Raw genomic sequence first — 16,081 nt, 5'->3', positions numbered from 1 at the left:
GATGAACATCGTCATTCCAAATGAAATCACCTGTCTGAGTAGATAAATCCAGGTTCGGGTTTGCGACCCTCACAGTGATTTGGAGGGTGGGCTTTCCAACATCACCTTCACTAGCTGGTACACATAAGCGCTGTATTGTTGTATTGTCCCCCTGGAGGCAGGCTTCGAAGAGTTCATCGTACTCGTTCACTTGATGCTGAGGAGCTGGGTTTCCCTGGCTGTTCCAGCTGTGCTCAGACAGGAGCTCATATTTGATGGGTTCGGTTTTACTAGGAGCCTGAGGAGGGGGGACTGCCACTGGCAACAAAGAAAAAAGCTTCCGAAGGTTGGGTGCATCCATATCGTTTGGATAGATCTCCTTATATGTTTTCGCATTCCGGGAAACTAGCAACTGTTCTACATCCATAAAATAAACTTTGAGATTCTTCCAGATGCGACGTTGTTCCTCATTCTGCTCCTTCTGGAACTCTGTGATTTCTTTTTGCAGCTTGAGGCTCTGTAAGTGATCAAGACAGTAAGCTTTCTACAGCGACAGTTTTTCGTCCTTCTTCTGCTCCTCTAGTTTCTCCGACTGTGAGTCCAACTTCTCAAGAGAAGAATTTACTTCCTGGATGGCAAATTGAACCCACTCTAGAAGACTCCTCTTGCTGTCCTTACCGCTGAACCTTCAGAGAGCCTGAAGAGCCTGCCTCGTACTGATGTCCAGTGTAGCACCCAATGAAACGAGTAGGTGAACGGCGTCGGAATGCGTTGCCAGAGCCACCTCGATGGGCTGGATGGCCAGATCGACTTGATTTTCTGGAGTAGGGAAGTAGCTTTGCTGATTGCTGGTTTCACAACAGTCAGCATAAGTTTTTGAACCTTCCGATTGATGGCAATCAATATGCACCTCATGTTCAGTGCCTCCGTCACATCCTCTGCATCGAAAGCAATCTTGGCTCCGTAAGCCACCAATGCAGCAAGCATTGCGTAATTTTCATTCGAGATAGTGCAGACGACCAGGAAGATGACGTCTGTCATATAGCTATAGCCGCTCACATAAGGGAAATTGATGACAGAAATGGCTTCATTTTCGTCCTCGTGGTACATAGTGAGAGTGAGTGGGTGAATAGTAGGAGCGCCGTGGTACTTGGCTTTGGTACCAATGGAGAGTTCAATATCTGGTTCATCGAGCAATGCATCAATGACCGGCATAGAGGCGAAAAGAATGGCATAGTTGAGAGGAGTGAATGCAAAGTCCCAATCGGCAGCGTTGATATCAAAGACATCCGGTTCGTCTTCCTTTTCATCGAGAAATTTACCGGAATCGGGAGTCTGAGATGGCTCGTTGTTGCCTTTCTTGGAGGCTTCATCGCTGTCGCTATCATCTACACTCTCTTCTTCATCTGTCTTTTCGTCAATATCTTTTTCAGCATCTTCATTCATAGATACCACTCCATTGTCATGCGAGCTCCAGTCGTCCTCAGAAGAAGGACGTTCAGTTGTTGGATCCTTCATGATAACATCACCGTCCTTAACACCTTCACCTTCCTTCTTCAACAACTCTGCATTGACCCAGCTCCTCTCAAGCAATTTCTTCACCACATTCACTAGGTCCAACTTGGCAGCTAGATGTAACGTGGTACGTCCATTGGCTAAGCGAGAGGTAATCCTTGCACCGTTGTCAATCAAGTAGCAAGCCATCTCATTGTGTTTGGCCATGATTGCGACATGCAAGGGCATTTGTCCTACGTGATCTCTTTTGGTCACATCGGTGCCTTCTTCAATCATTTTGACAACCGCTGTGAGGTCATTTGCAACAATGGCGGCAAAGAACTTCTCGGTGGGTCCGAGGTAAACTTGTTTGCTCCATTCGCCCACGTCAATGGGTTTGAAACTACCCGAGATGCTCTGCCTGCCGGGGTCCTCCTCGATGAAGCTAAGAAAGAAAGTGGCCTCAATGTAAGAGTAAAATGCGGACCAAAGGTGAGAAACCCACAAAATGCGCCCATGAACATATTGCTCATCTTCTTCCTTTTGAAGCTTCCGCTTGTCCTCGTCAATTGGATCGGGACAGAACTGTAGACTAGTCAACATAGCAGCTGAGGACAGTGGTAAATCCCACAGACCTCGCAACAGTCTCCAAGACACTCCTCCGCCGTACCAAAAAAGGCCAGATGACAGTGGAGTCAGCGATCTTTGTTCTTGGGATTAAGCGGGGCTTTCGAAGAACTTGGTCAGATAGATTTAACCTTCAGTAAAATTAGAAACCCACAGTTCATTCCGAGATCCTGAAAGATACAAATCTCATTAATGCAGATCTAGAAATGTGATTTAAGAAAACTAACTCATGGTCTGATAAACAAGTTTTTCAATCCTTCGCGCATCCCATCCAGGACCATAAGGAATATGCAACGATACAATATTATAATCATTCATTTCCAGGCTGCCAATAATCATGTTGGCCTTTAGGTCACCTTTGAGTTGTTTCTTTCGTCGATGGTAGTGAGCGTTGAACACTTTAGGACAGCCACGGAGGTTTCGACGCGCTTCCAAGAACTGGTCATGGCTCTCAGAAGTTTTGAGAGACTCAAAAGCAAGAAGTCGAGCCAAGCCTTCGACTCTCGTTAATGGGCGAAGTATACCTCTCAAGAGTCAACCTAATATCAGAGCTACGGGAGTAGCACCAACACCAAATCAACCCAAAAACTAGTAAACCTCCATGTAAAGTCTATCAATAACTCTACATACCAGGAAAGATTGCAAGGGTGGACTGCTTGGCAAAGGTTACGCACAAGATCACAGTCTCAATATCGTATGAAGTTCTTATGAAATCAATGTGTAACTGCAAGTGTAAAAACACCACAGCTATGGGGATTCTAAGGTTTGTAGGGGCTCTGTTTATTGTCCAGTGGACTAAGTGGGACTATGAATTTCGTCTACGGTAAGACTAATTTGAACGATTGGAGACTATTGCCCTCGACGGACACGAAAACTAAGTCCTCGGCGGACACGAACGCTAAGACCCTCGACGGATCACGAAACAGTAATCAAGACCTCGGCGGCCTATGGACGGATAGTTCTCTAGTTTTGACCTCGACGGTCTCGTATAGTTCAAATCAAATCTTATCGTTTCACTGCACAAAGACAGGGCAAATCTCTCTATTGGTGTCAAGAGCAGTTACTCACGGGCAACCCACTCAGGACTCTCCTACGCACGGGTAGTACTTTTTTTATCTACGGATACATGAGCTGCTTTTATACTACTTCTACGCTAGCTTTGTAATCCTATCTCTACTTGTTTTATCTCTAAAAATAATGCACTGTAGCTACGAATCCATGCGGAGTCTTATCGCTAGGGACTGCTACATGTGCAGAATCTTGTCTATGGAGCTTTTCCGTATTCAAATCATATGTTTTGGACCAATCTGGACCGTTCTTCATTCTTGTTTCAGCATGTAGAATGGACCTACATAGGCGTACCATATGGTATTTCCTGCCTACAGACCTTATCCTGCATTTCGACGTTATCAAATCATATGGACTTTGTGTGTCCAAGTAGTTCCAGCATATGGATCCAGAGTTCCGAATTGCCATAGCACATGAACAGCGCGGACTCCGAGATCCGTTGTTCATTCCTGCCTGGTTCCTAGGTACTCTATCTGTGATCTGGGATCTGTATCATGTCTTTTTGTCTTTTCCTCAGGTCGGGACTCGATCTACGGTCATATCAAATTTCTCCTAGTCTGCGTGGTCCTATGTCCGATTTCTTGTCAACTAAATCCCCCATAGAAGTAGGTACTCCTAGTATGAAGGTCTTTTGACTTTGTTAAGTTCTGCTACAAACGGTTCTGTGAAGACTACCAGTCTTCTAATAGTACAATCCCTTGATATGCCAGTGCATAGTAGAATGTAGAGAGTAGAACTCGGTGAATTACTGCTTAAGTCCTCTGCTCATAGTGTTCTACAGGTTTCGAACGGTCATACAATTTTCTGACACGATCTACGGCTCTCTCTAACTGATCTAGCTGCGCCTATGGCACATTCTACTAGCGGCACTAGCTTTAACTAGCAATTTGGGCTCACTCTAGTTCTTAATACGATAAATATCGCTCCGTAGCACTGTTTAAAGTGCAAAAAGAACCTTGTAGCATAGTCAACTAAGTCGCATTATCGTGATGGAAAGTTCATAGATCTGAAGAGTGTAAGTGTTGACAACATATTAGCTATGATAGGCATACTCACAGTGGGATCGATGTCTGCACGCTTGAGACTGAGAACATAAACTTCGAATCCACGAGACAAATACTTGGCGAGTCAGACTTTGTATGAAGGAGATCGGCGAGTCATGTCAACCGTATTACACTGTCTCATCATAGAAATGACAGCGTGAGGATTACCCCAAACATGGGTACCTACAGCAGAATATTTAGGAAGCAGGCTCGAGTAGAACAAGAAGAAGAAAGCGCACCATCAAATGCAAAACACGCTGCGTCAATATCAAACCCTGCCAGAATTTCGGCGGGTGAGTCGTAGAGACGTAGGACGATTTGGACAGATCAGTAGGGATATTGAGCTACGGAAAGGTTAAGTTCTTGAGTGGAGGACATAAAAAAAGGGGATTAGGAACGCATACAATGAATGGATACAGTATGTTTTGTACGAACACACATCACATCCCAGGGAACCGAATCTCTGACAGCTTCATAAATTTTCATAATCTTGATCTCAGCCTAGGGACATAGATTAGTGTCTATGATGGCGAGCTACAAGAACAGTTGACAACGCGCCTGTTCAGGAGTCATGCCATAGAGAAAGATATCAACGTCTGAAGTAATAGGATAGGCCATGGAATGATAGTATTTTCTGATTGACCTCTTGGAAGCTTTGGCAGGCTCTGGAAGCGGCGAAAGACATGCTAGGACTGACCCCCCAGCAGCCACGACGTTGCTCCAATCTGATAGCTGAGAAAGGGATCCCTCAGTGAAAACAGACCAGTTCTTCTTGAACTCCTCCAAGTTAGGCACCATACATAGCTTGCCTTCTTTCTTCCTTTCTGTTTCGGAGAGAGGCATAACATATTTGGCAGTCAAATCTTCTTCACCCTTTACAACTCGAGCTCTGACAGTTTTAATATATTCTGGAGTGTCAAAAATGTTGACAAGACTGACATGTTTGTCATTCAAACGTGGGTTTTGCCTGTCTGTAGCAAAGAGCTTTCGAAGGTCAGCTTCATCATCGAGAGAAGGTTGAAGGACATCGTCAAGAGAAACACCAGCGCCTTTCAGGAGACCTTGAACTCTCTGAATGAATGATCGAGCTTCTGTGTTTTGAGACATGAAGGTTTTGGTTTGTAGTGAGGCGAGTTGCTATCGCGGATATACTCTACTAGTACCTAAATAAACGCATTTTTAACATTTTATATATAATATAATCAAAATGGGAACATAATATGAGGATTAGAGCAAGCCCAAGCTGCTAGTCAAAGCACGGGTCTATTTGCGGGTTATCCGAAGTACGAAAAGTACGAATTACCTTATAGACGAGAGTCTTCGACGTTCCGAAACCTGTAGGAACCGATGAAGCAGCCTTTTAAAAACCTTCGTTCATTTGCATAGGCCTTGTCTCACTCGCAAATACTTGTAGCAAACATGGGGACACTTGATTTTACTATCAATTTATTGATTTCTTCGATATTGGTTGAAAAGACGGAAACAACTCTCAGAAGTACATCTGGATGTAACAATCGGACGGATGTAACTATCTAAAGTCCACTTCAGACTTAAGGAACGGAAACAATGCCGGTGGCTGTAACTTACAGCTGGAAACAAGAAAAGGGGCAGATGTCGACGATGTCCGGTCAGAAAGGATATTCTACCAGGAAAGAACCATAGGAACAATCCCTGGAATGTAGATCAAACAGTTTTGGACTATTCCAGATCGGATAGAACAAGAGAGAATAAGGGAGCACATGGGGACTCGCCTTGGAAACAAAAAGGGGTCAGGATGTATCCACATGCAAATGTCAAAGATATCCGACTCGGACCAGGAATAAAGAAAATATGAGGAAAAGAAATAAGGAGTACTATATTCTGGACAGTTTTATATCTAATTGACATGTACTATACCTGATTAAGGGTACTTTGGTATCTCTGAAAGGGATTTCTCTATATTTTCGACTTTTTACCAGATTTTTGACTTTTGATTATTATTTATTCAAAAAAGTGTATATAAGGAAGGGTGGTAGCAGCAGTATTTTCCCCAGTAACCTACGACAGAAGCCTAAGTGCTTTCACTAGGGGACTCTGGCTCATACTTTGCCCCACTTCTTCGAAGTTGGTGTTTGTATTTGGAAAAGATTAGATTTGAACTTTGAATTTGATTTGAATTTGTTGCCACTTTGGTACTTGGAAACTTTGAACTTGTAGAGTCGCTTTGACTCAAATTTGGATTAAATTTGATAGTTCTATTTGAACTTAGAAAGAATTGAACACCCCCTCAAAGTAGTGAACTTCGTAGAAAGCCTTTGTCATTTTGACTTGTGAACACAGAATTTGAATTTGTTTTGAACCATATAAAGCCCCACCCTTGAAGTCCTATCTTAGAGTTCTCAGTGAACCTTGCTGAGAGCGTCCATTGATACCGACCTCCACAAATCAACTACGCTAATTGCTAGTGTTGGGTTTGGTTTTGCGCACTTCGTGCTTGGAGTGTGTTTTGCTGCACCTAGTAGTAGTTTTTAGTGCCGTTATCGCATCGTGTTCGTGACATTTTATAGGGGGAAGAAAGGCAGTGTGTGGAGCAAAATCAAGTCAGCTAGCCGAACCGACATCAGATGCGCCTCCCACCTCATGCGCAATAGGGCGGGTGACCGTGCATCTGCATCAGCCTCGGGACTGCGAATTAGTATTATTGAAAGAGTCAGAAATGGTCATAACCCAAGGGTGAGTCAAAAAAAGTACGGGGACAGCTGAATGCCCTTCATGCCTTGAAAGTTTTGCGAATGATGTTTCTTTTGTCTCTTTTTAAATTTTATTCTTTACACTTGAAGCTAATATATGTATATGTAACCATGCCCACACAAATACAGTTATAAAAGGTCCCAATTATTGACGCGTAAGCAGTAGATTCAACCCACCACCAAATTTGCGGCTTGCAAGCAAGCAACGAAGTATAGTAACAGAGATATCTATGCTTGATAGATATGAAGATAGATAGGTGACGCAAGGAGCTGTGGTGGGGGTTTGCTAAACCCCTCAATAAATAGAGAGGGAAAGAGAATGTTGCAACGCTTGATGAAAGGCACAAGAATATGGCGAGCGCATAACACCAATAAATAATTGAAAAGTAAGGTGGGGTCTGTACTTAAGGTACTGATTGGAAAGGAATGGACTGGTTGCTTTGTTAATGCGTGGATGGCGCATCGTCAAGGGGTGGGCAGGTCGGGGGTTCAAACGTTCAGAGACCAAAAGGGTTTCTCGGGACGCTTTTATTAGATGACGTTCCTTTGGGAAGTTTTCTGTGATTGTCTTTCAACCAAGCAGAATCTCGGTATGACCCCTCGAGGGGCATCCGCTTTCCCAATCCTTTGTGCGAGACACCACCCATCGGTATATTCTTCAATCATATGGATAGTATCACCGATATGAATGAGCATCTCGTCCTCAAGCGATGGTGTGAAGGTGTTAATAACGGACATCAATCGCAGTAATGGCAAACCGTCTTTACCAGTTCCCATCTTGACTTCGGCAGTGGTTTTCGGGGAGGTAAGTTCTCTTTGTGAGTGACTGAAAGAGGTGTTTCGAGCAGGGCTTGGTAGAGGCTCTGCAATTGAACCTGGGGCTTGGGGAGTTGGAGAGAGAGAGAACTGTGATGATGGGATCACAGGGAGCTCAGTAGGTTTCGAAAGGGGGGGAGGAGAGATTCTCGGCTTCTTTCCATTCACAGGCGGCGTCGGGGGGGTGGGTGGGCGGACAGTAATCGTCTCGGGAGGTATAGGCGGCAGAGGAATGTCAGGGATTGGGCTGCTCTTAGCATCAGCTGACTTGGAAGGACGGTGACCATTCGCGATGGAATAGGTAGGAGGAGGAGTCTCCACAATTGACTTCTCGTTCAAATCTCATGTCAGAGTCTCCAAATATCGCTTGCCTTCTCTTGCTGCTTGGACGTGGCGAGGAAGCTCACCGTTGACCAGAGGAACACCATGGTAGTTTCTCATCTGAGGAACCCAACCTGTTTCTTCGTTTCAGCCTTCGTTTCGGAAAGAATAATTGAGAACAGAGGCCTTCTCAGGTTTCTCTACTTGAACTGAACGACCTCCAAACGATGAAGAGTCACTTCTAACAGACTCAACCTGGGATTCCATGCCAAATAGTGTGCTCTGAGGGCTGCTGGAGATTGGCTGGGATACCCTGGCCCTTTGGCTTCTTCTCTTGATCCACCAGAACACACATCCTAAAATACAAGAAAGAATGAGTATGGGGCAGTGCCTGAGTTCAAGTTTAGGAAAGGCACCAAAGATAAATGCTACAACTGCAACAGCTAACAGGACAGATAGAGCAATGGTGGATGGTGGAGTACTGGATGCCACTGTGTTCTTCGCATAATCACCTGTTCTGCTGGCGTTGGCGTTCACTGCTTGACCTGAACTGTCAAACGTTGGTGTCCCCTGTATGACTTTGTCAGGTACACGCTCTAGGATAGTATGCGCGACTAGCCCAACGCGACGATGGATTCTCATCTTGGTTGGGTGGAGTCGTCGATTGTGGGACAACGGAGGGAGGGGTATAAAAGGCCGTCAGGAAGAAACTGATAAGAATGGCGTGCTTGAAGCTATAAGAGGGTAGAGATCTCATCAGGTTTCATCACCTGTATCAAGTTAGAACTGGAATTGATGCATCAGAGGATAGCATCTCAACATCGCAGGCATCTGCAACTTCGCTAACAAAAACGTTTGAGACCAATTGTAGTATGTCCACAGTCCAAGTAACCTGTAAAAATTCCACATATAAACTTGAGGCTATTTTCGCAAAGATACCTACTTGGAAGCCCTTGAGTGTTGGAGCGCAATCCGAGCACTCCAACCTCGAGATTATAGCCAGGACTACTAGCTAGTTATGAGAGCAGAGCTGCAAGTCGGAAGAAGGAGCCAAGTTGCAGCATCTTGACTTGATATTGCTCTTCCTTGAACAAAACTGTAGTCTCCTCTTGCCATCGAGATAGCGGGATGAATCTGAATCTTGGAGAGTGGGTGACAGTGGGTCAAAATCAAGGACTCGGAACAAGCGGGAAAATCGGGGACGGTTCGTAGCAACCACTTGGCAACCACCGAGTCAGATGCTGCTCGACGGTTTCCCACGATTATTATTATTTTGCGTTTCCTTTTCCTTTACAGCTGTAATTCCAAGCCACACGAACAATCGCGAACACAGACCGGCCTGGAAGAGCCTGTGCTGGAAATCTTCTTCGGGCCGAGCAATTCGTTGCCAGTTAGTCGGCCCGCCGCCCCTAAGTTTATCGAAAATGGACCCAGCCTGCAGAGAGCACTGACAACCCGCTACGAGGAGGATCGTGATAATGATTGGACCATAAGAGCTCCGGCCCCCAGTAAAGAAAATACACGGTTTTCATAAGTTACAATCTACAGCGAGCCTTCCTTCAAGAAACAATGCCCATTGCGTCGACCTTAACGAGAGGATCCTTCTTGGCACAAGGGCAGCCATCAACTTTGGCAAGGGTTGCAACATTAACAGCCTTCTTGCACGCCTTGTCCTTGCACCTCTTGTCGTCGTCGTCGTCGTCGTCGTTCTTCCTTTCGCGGTCGTCGTCGTGGCATTTGCCGTTCTTCCTGCACTCCTCCATGCCCTCCTTCATGCACTTCTCCAAAACGGTAACAGCAATATTCTGTCCAGACGTCTCGAGCTCGGGGCATATCTCAATGGCTCTTCTCTGAGAATGGACATGTATTAGAAATCGCGTCGGCTTGAACAACAATCAATCGCTTACTCGGTCGTCGTCCGTCTCCATGTCTTTGCACTTCTCAAGCTTTTCTTTAGAGCAGCCATCGATGTGGAGGTCGTTCAGAAGAAGTATATTAGCAAAGCCCTTGATCGAGAGAGTAGCACCATTTGGCTTCTTGATCACGCAAGAATTCTGAAGAAAACGCGCATATAGTCAGCGAGGACAACGAGCAAAGCACAAACAAAAGCTTACAGCCCTGTCGACGTCGACTACAAGACTACCAGAAAGCTCGGCGGGCTGGGGCGAGGGAGCAGCGACGACGTTGGCGGCAGCACCGACGAGGAACATGATAGAGATGGATTTAGTGATGGAAAGCATCGTTGAAGATGGTGATAAAAGAGTGTGGGCGTAAAGAGAAGAGTTGTGAGAGAGAGTAGAGATGAGATGGGAGTTCCTGGGGAAGGATGGGGAACAAGAACACGAAACGTCCTGGTATTTATACCTCCCAGAGGTGGCCCGTGCGCATTTCACTTGGTTCCTTCTAGAGTTGTGACGTCGAAGCGTCCGTGCGTGATCACGTGTTTTCATGGCGCGTTCAGCGATGCAACTTGAAGGCTCTCCTCAGCAAGCCTCATCGATGTTGTCGATAGCGCAGGACAGATCTAGAGCTCAGGAGACGCGCTACCTGATTTACGCGTCTTTTACGCGCCCCATCAGTCACGAGGCATTTCCACCCCACTGTTACTCTTTTCAGGGTCAATTTGATTTGACGGAACATCCAGGAACATCCCCGGACCAAACTTCGAGGAATATTGAGTTTTGCGGGGCCGCTTTCATCACGTCAAGTCCATGGGTCGGGATATCGATGCAGATTGGATAATACTTTTACTTGCAGTAACCAACGGGACAGACATCCAGCTTGTACTAGTACTCGTCTTCCGAGAAGAATATTCTAATTTTCCAGCTGTTTCAATAATTGTAGGCCGTTCAGAAAAAATTTAGATGATGACCAAGCAGGTCTCACGACATCTCCCCGTTACTTGTCCGTTACCTGTCACGGTGGTTCACAGTGGGTGCTATGATATCATTTATGGGGTGGGAACGCTTGGTCATCATCTAAAATTTATTGAAAACGGCCTACAATTATTGAAACAGCTGTCAGTGAGACCTTGAAAATCTCGACATTAGTGCAAACACCTTTCTTTTCAGTCAAGTTATCATTCAGCCAGCTGCGATCTGTTGTCGTTGAAACCTGTGAAACTTGACACCGGGAAAAGAATGACCGCAGACGCAGAATGTGGTGATGCAATTTGAATTAATTTGAATTACTGCGCGCCGTCAATTCTGCCACCAAAGAGCGGTGTAGCAGCTATATATCGGTTGTCCTTTCGTGAGCAAACTCAACAACCCCCACCCACTACTTCTCCCATGTCCAACGAAGAAGATATCGGAACATTGATAGTCGTCGTACTCAAGGCGCGAAATCTCAACGACAAACATTTCTACAAGCAGGATGTCTATGCCACTGTTAATCTGAACGGTATGATCCTTGGTTTGGTCAGAAAGATATCCATTGATCGTGTCCCAGGCATCAAAAAGCGCACCAAGGTTGACGTGAAGGGAGGACAACATCCCGAATGGGACGAAGAGATCAGATTTCCGATCATGAAGAACCAGTCTACGAAATACAGGAAACTCGAGACTCAGTGCTGGTCCAAAGAACACAGAGATGATGATTTATTAGGCGAAGGAAGCGTAGACATTTCAGACACGTTAAAGACGGGCGAATTTGATGGTGAATGCAGCTCTCCTTGAGGATGAGCACACTTCTGACGACTCGTATTCACAGAATGGGTGCCCTTAACAGTCGACGGCGTGGTGCGAGGAGACATTTACCTCGAAATGACTTTCTACAGCAAAACACCTGCACCGGTAGCATCCCAGACAATGGCTCCCAAACACAACCTCTCAGTACCCGTCAACTCTAGTTTGTTGCAGAGACGACCATCCAAGTTGTCACCTTCTGAACGACTTTCACGTCCACCTCAGAACAGTTATTCCGCCAATGCAAATTACAACAAGAAGACTCCACCAAGGACTCCACCGAAAGATAACTACAGTGCTCTGCCACCTGTTTCCAACAGTCAGGCATCCGTACCAAGCACTCTGAAACCTGGGCTCGCGAGCCCTGCCAGACCACAACAATCATCATCATATCAACCTCCTCCAGCTTCACATTTACAACCTGCAGCTACATCGGTAGCTCATCAAAGAATTCCTTCCATTCTCAGACCAGCGAATCCAAAGGCTGCACCCGAACCAGTATCTACCCATTCTGTTTTCCCTTCAGCATCTACATCGGGATACTCTCAACAAACCAACGCGCCCACCCCCCAAGAATTTCCGTCGCACTCGCATTATAATTCCTCCACCTCTTATCTCCCATCCGCTACGAATCGTGTTTCATCTCCCTCAACTCCCAATGAACCCTGGGGAAGCAGTCAGTATCCTCCTTCCAATTACCAACCAGAAGCCCCAATCTCGTTTTCTTTCCCTGTACCCGCCGTCGTCACTTCCTCAATATCTCCTCCTCCCCAATCCACCACACCTTTCGATCACTACCATTACCATCGCCAGCGCACTAGTAGTTATGTCGAACCTGGAAACTTCAACTCACCTTCGCCGGCGCCTTCCAAATCAGCTCCTCAACCTACTCCAGCCCCAGACCTCCCCGACCCGTATTTAATCGCTCGATACCAAACCCCACTTCCCCTACCACCAGGTACAGACCCTCGCTCCTCCTCCCCTTCCCACCAACAACCCATCCATAACCGTACACACAACCTACCGACTCCTCCATCACCTTCATCCCCTAGCCTTCCCGTGCCCGCCATAACGCCACCAGCCAGACAACCCACCCCAGTAGACGAAGAGCGCCTCAGAGTACTCCGTCAAGCTGAACTGGAAGTTGCCCGACGCAAAGAACAAGAAGAGCGAGATGCTGAGCTAGCTCGTCAACTCGACAGAGATTTAGCTGTAGAGCAAGAGAGACCTCCTCCTCCCTTTCCTAGAAAAACGCCATCTCCTGTACGAGAAGACCCGGCGGCCATTGCTAGGCGGATAAAGGCGGAGGACGAAACTCGAAGACGTGAGCAAGAGGAAAGAGACTTGGAACTCGCGCGACAGCTGGATCGCGAGCTCAATTTGGCGGAGTCAGGTTCCCCGCGAATGCCAGGGGGCATGTAACATTTAATGGAGTTGAATCAATGTTGGTCAGGGATACGGATGTGAACCACTAATTATACGCTCAAAAAGATGATTGATGTCCGATGAAGAAAAGTAATTTTAGTATACAGAAAGTGGCTTTACGATACAGAAAAGGGGATCAGTCCATCCAATCATGGGTCATTTCAGTTTCGAGGTCATTTCGCATTTTTCACGGTCTATCGCTCATAAGTCAGGAAGTTATCCTCGGTAAACGGAAAAGACTCCCACCTGGCGCCGTATCCTAGTTTCGTCATTCGGGAATGATTCAACTCTCCTTTATGAATGCCCTTTGCTTGTCGCAGATCCATAAAGAAAGTAAGCATGTAGAATGTGAACCCAAACGCTATAGTCCACTCGAGTACGGCTAAGAATATGAAGTCAGCCGTAGGGAAACTCCAGTGACTACTAAGTTACCTCCAACGTTCACCCTCTTGAATAGTGCGACTCCAAATGCTATGGCGAGCACGACGAGAATTCCGGCAATGAAACCTTTGGCTTTGTAGGCACGCCTCAACTCTTTTACGCCCCAGAAATCTTTGCTGAGCCAACGGTACTATGCAGAACAACATTCGATCAACAACCAACAACGGAACAGAAACAAGAAAACATTCTTCACCTCCATGACCGTAAAAAGAGCACTAAGGGCCACTCCAATCATAAATATGAGAAGAAAAAGCCGATGCAAGCTTGAATGTCGCTTCGTATCAAACACAGAGAGCAAGATGAGCCCAACTCCCCCAATCAGGGCCCCAAAAGCTGCCAGTGTATTCATTACGCGTTCACGCGTGCGCATGTTAGGGAGTAGACTGAGAAGAAGAAGCAGATCAGAGAGAAAGCTAGACAAACAGGAAAGAAAAACTCACCGACCGGAATGCCTCAAATATCTTTCAATTACCAGCGACAAGAAGAAAGATACGGCAGTTATGGAGCAACCGACGATAAATAAAGGCTTGAGAATATCAGCTCCGATATCCGAGATGTAGGCAATATTGCCATCCATCGACACTGTCAACGGGAACAAAATCAGCTTATTCCTTCGATAGTGAATGAATTGCTCACCGTAATGAGGTCTTCCTTGCGCGAGCCAGGTGATCAACATTGCCCACAATGTTCCTTAATCCTCCATTCAGCCTTGACAATGTAAGAGAAGAAAAGAAAGACTCACCGAACCAGATGAACGCACCGAACAAGGGTATCCAGATGTACGCCCAATGATGATGCCTATGTGAGAATACGGCCATGGTCGAGATGAGACTGAACAATTTTGCGACTGCTTTTGTAGTAGAAGGCAGCGTATGCTGCGGAGGAAAGGGAGTTTAGTTTTTCCAGTGGTCGGTTGAATTTTTGAACTTGCCTTCCGGGAGATGACATCACTATTTCGTAGCAAGATGGTTCCAAGAAGCTCACACGACACCTGCATCATCCATGTCAAGGTGAGAAGGGAAGACCAAATCCGTTGAGTGGAGTCCCGCCAGACGTGAGATTCGTGAAGCTTGCGGTCGTCTTGATTTCCTCCAAACCCCAACGGAAGACTCAGACCGGCTAAGGGCTGGATTCGAGTCGCTTTGCCTTGAGGAAACAGATTAGCCGACCGGAAGTACTTGAGCTGTGTCGCGATCGGTACAGCTGTAACCCGGCGGCAGGGGTGTGAACATTCTCATAATGTAATCGCGAATTCCAATCCAAATTGGTATACTAGTCCAAGAAAATACAAAGAGACACAAGAATAATTACAGTGTACGTGTCGAATACAGTAAACCCGAAGAATATCTATGCTCTGAGATGAACCTGTGTCGAAACCTCTTGAACTGGTGCTGCAAACGGAGACGGGGCAGCGTGTACGCCAGCGTAAGCCAGTTTCTTGAAAACCTATTATCCGTACATGTCAGCCGGTGATTTTAAGGGGGTCATTCGGAGTTTGCAACTTGCCTGCACAAACACATCCGAGCACTGACCGCCATTCAGCACCCATTTGCCGTCAATAACGGTCATCGGGACGCCAGTGACCCCTTTGGACCGTGCTTCGTCGCACATATTATTCACCTCCGCCTCAAGTTCATTAGAATGGAGGAAAGTAACGGCCTGCGTAAATGAGCAATCTATCGGTCAAACAAAGATATCGATTCGAACGGACCTCTTCCCGCGTCATGATGCCGTTCTGCTGTGCAATATCTGCAAGAACATCGATATCACTGATATCTTTTCCCTCTTCCAGATGAACCTTGAAAAGATTACAAAGCAGGGGCAGCTGTTTGTCTTGTCCACCAATGAGATACGCTTTGCGGGAAAGCCTGTGCGCCCGGGTCGATTGGCTCAAAACACCCTCGTATGTTCTAGAAAAACCAAAATAAGTTTGTATGTCAAAGGTAGGAACAGTGCCACGTACAAAGGAATACTCTTTTCTTCACACCACTTCTGGATACTAGCCTTCATTGTCTCGAATTTCTCGCATCCAAAACGTGCCTTGAAAAAGTCGGATTTCTTCATTTTTGAAGTCGTTTCATTAACGACGTTCGTGGGTATAAGGCGGAACGGAAGGCATTCGATTTCGAACGTTAACGGAAGATGAAGGACGTCCTGGCAATACGATATTGCACTGATCAACTCGTGTTGCCCAATGGCGCAGTTTGCGCATACCTACATAAGTCTGAGAAATATGAACTTCAATGAGCGAACGACGTACCAGGTCGTTGACAACAGTCAACTTTACTTTGCGATTGAAAGCAGACATCGGATCACAAGCTAAGACTGAATAGAGAAGAGAATGTTGAAAAGACCTAAGATGAGAAATCGACGCAGCAGATGGAGGAAATATATAAGGATGAAGGATTGAGGATGATTACAGATGTCAGGGTGTTTTGTCGGTAATCATTTA

At 46.1% G+C, this 16,081-nt stretch overlaps 7 protein-coding genes across 7 annotated transcripts; 1 reads left to right on the top strand and 6 right to left on the bottom strand.

The window, feature by feature from the left end:
• Window positions 1–667: 667 nt before the first annotated feature.
• Window positions 668–2,076, bottom strand: E1B28_011542 (uncharacterized protein; the record flags this gene model as incomplete). Its single annotated transcript, XM_043156592.1, has 3 exons — window positions 668–827; window positions 890–1,918; window positions 1,979–2,076. The coding sequence occupies 3 exons, from the start codon at window positions 2,074–2,076 to the stop codon at window positions 668–670; spliced, it is 1,287 nt and encodes a 428-aa protein (XP_043006379.1).
• Window positions 2,077–4,745: 2,669 nt separating this feature from the next.
• Window positions 4,746–5,318, bottom strand: E1B28_011541 (uncharacterized protein; the record flags this gene model as incomplete). The annotated part of the gene is made up of 1 exon (XM_043156591.1): window positions 4,746–5,318. One exon carries the CDS (start codon window positions 5,316–5,318, stop codon window positions 4,746–4,748), a length of 573 nt encoding a protein of 190 aa, XP_043006378.1.
• A 2,153-nt stretch (window positions 5,319–7,471) lies between these two features.
• Window positions 7,472–8,719, bottom strand: E1B28_011540 (uncharacterized protein; the record flags this gene model as incomplete). The annotated part of the gene is made up of 4 exons (XM_043156590.1): window positions 7,472–8,097; window positions 8,164–8,197; window positions 8,258–8,433; window positions 8,494–8,719. The coding sequence occupies 4 exons, from the start codon at window positions 8,717–8,719 to the stop codon at window positions 7,472–7,474; spliced, it is 1,062 nt and encodes a 353-aa protein (XP_043006377.1).
• Window positions 8,720–9,507: 788 nt separating this feature from the next.
• Window positions 9,508–10,496, bottom strand: E1B28_011539 (uncharacterized protein). The gene is made up of 3 exons (XM_043156589.1): window positions 10,192–10,496; window positions 9,985–10,131; window positions 9,508–9,927 (listed from the first exon to the last, which is right to left on the bottom strand). Exons 1-3 carry the CDS (start codon window positions 10,315–10,317, stop codon window positions 9,637–9,639), a joined length of 564 nt encoding a protein of 187 aa, XP_043006376.1. The 5' UTR covers window positions 10,318–10,496; the 3' UTR covers window positions 9,508–9,636.
• A 786-nt stretch (window positions 10,497–11,282) lies between these two features.
• E1B28_011538 (uncharacterized protein) lies at window positions 11,283–13,185 on the top strand (the record flags this gene model as incomplete). The annotated part of the gene is made up of 3 exons (XM_043156588.1): window positions 11,283–11,479; window positions 11,528–11,734; window positions 11,789–13,185. Exons 1-3 carry the CDS (start codon window positions 11,368–11,370, stop codon window positions 13,183–13,185), a joined length of 1,716 nt encoding a protein of 571 aa, XP_043006375.1. The 5' UTR covers window positions 11,283–11,367.
• Window positions 13,186–13,375: 190 nt separating this feature from the next.
• On the bottom strand, window positions 13,376–14,447 carry E1B28_011537 (uncharacterized protein; the record flags this gene model as incomplete). The annotated part of the gene is made up of 7 exons (XM_043156587.1): window positions 13,376–13,382; window positions 13,435–13,570; window positions 13,621–13,759; window positions 13,823–14,012; window positions 14,070–14,211; window positions 14,266–14,319; window positions 14,372–14,447. The coding sequence occupies 7 exons, from the start codon at window positions 14,445–14,447 to the stop codon at window positions 13,376–13,378; spliced, it is 744 nt and encodes a 247-aa protein (XP_043006374.1).
• A 529-nt stretch (window positions 14,448–14,976) lies between these two features.
• E1B28_011536 (uncharacterized protein) lies at window positions 14,977–15,937 on the bottom strand (the record flags this gene model as incomplete). The annotated part of the gene is made up of 5 exons (XM_043156586.1): window positions 14,977–15,075; window positions 15,136–15,288; window positions 15,341–15,539; window positions 15,593–15,843; window positions 15,890–15,937. The coding sequence occupies 5 exons, from the start codon at window positions 15,935–15,937 to the stop codon at window positions 14,977–14,979; spliced, it is 750 nt and encodes a 249-aa protein (XP_043006373.1).
• Between the last annotated feature and the right edge of the window lie 144 nt (window positions 15,938–16,081).

The sequence above is a fragment of the Marasmius oreades genome, chromosome 7 (genome assembly GCF_018924745.1).
Source record: "Marasmius oreades isolate 03SP1 chromosome 7, whole genome shotgun sequence".
Classification (NCBI taxonomy): domain Eukaryota; kingdom Fungi; phylum Basidiomycota; class Agaricomycetes; order Agaricales; family Marasmiaceae; genus Marasmius; species Marasmius oreades.
Note: the sequence above shows the minus strand (reverse complement) of the source record. Positions and strands in the feature narration are given on the sequence as shown.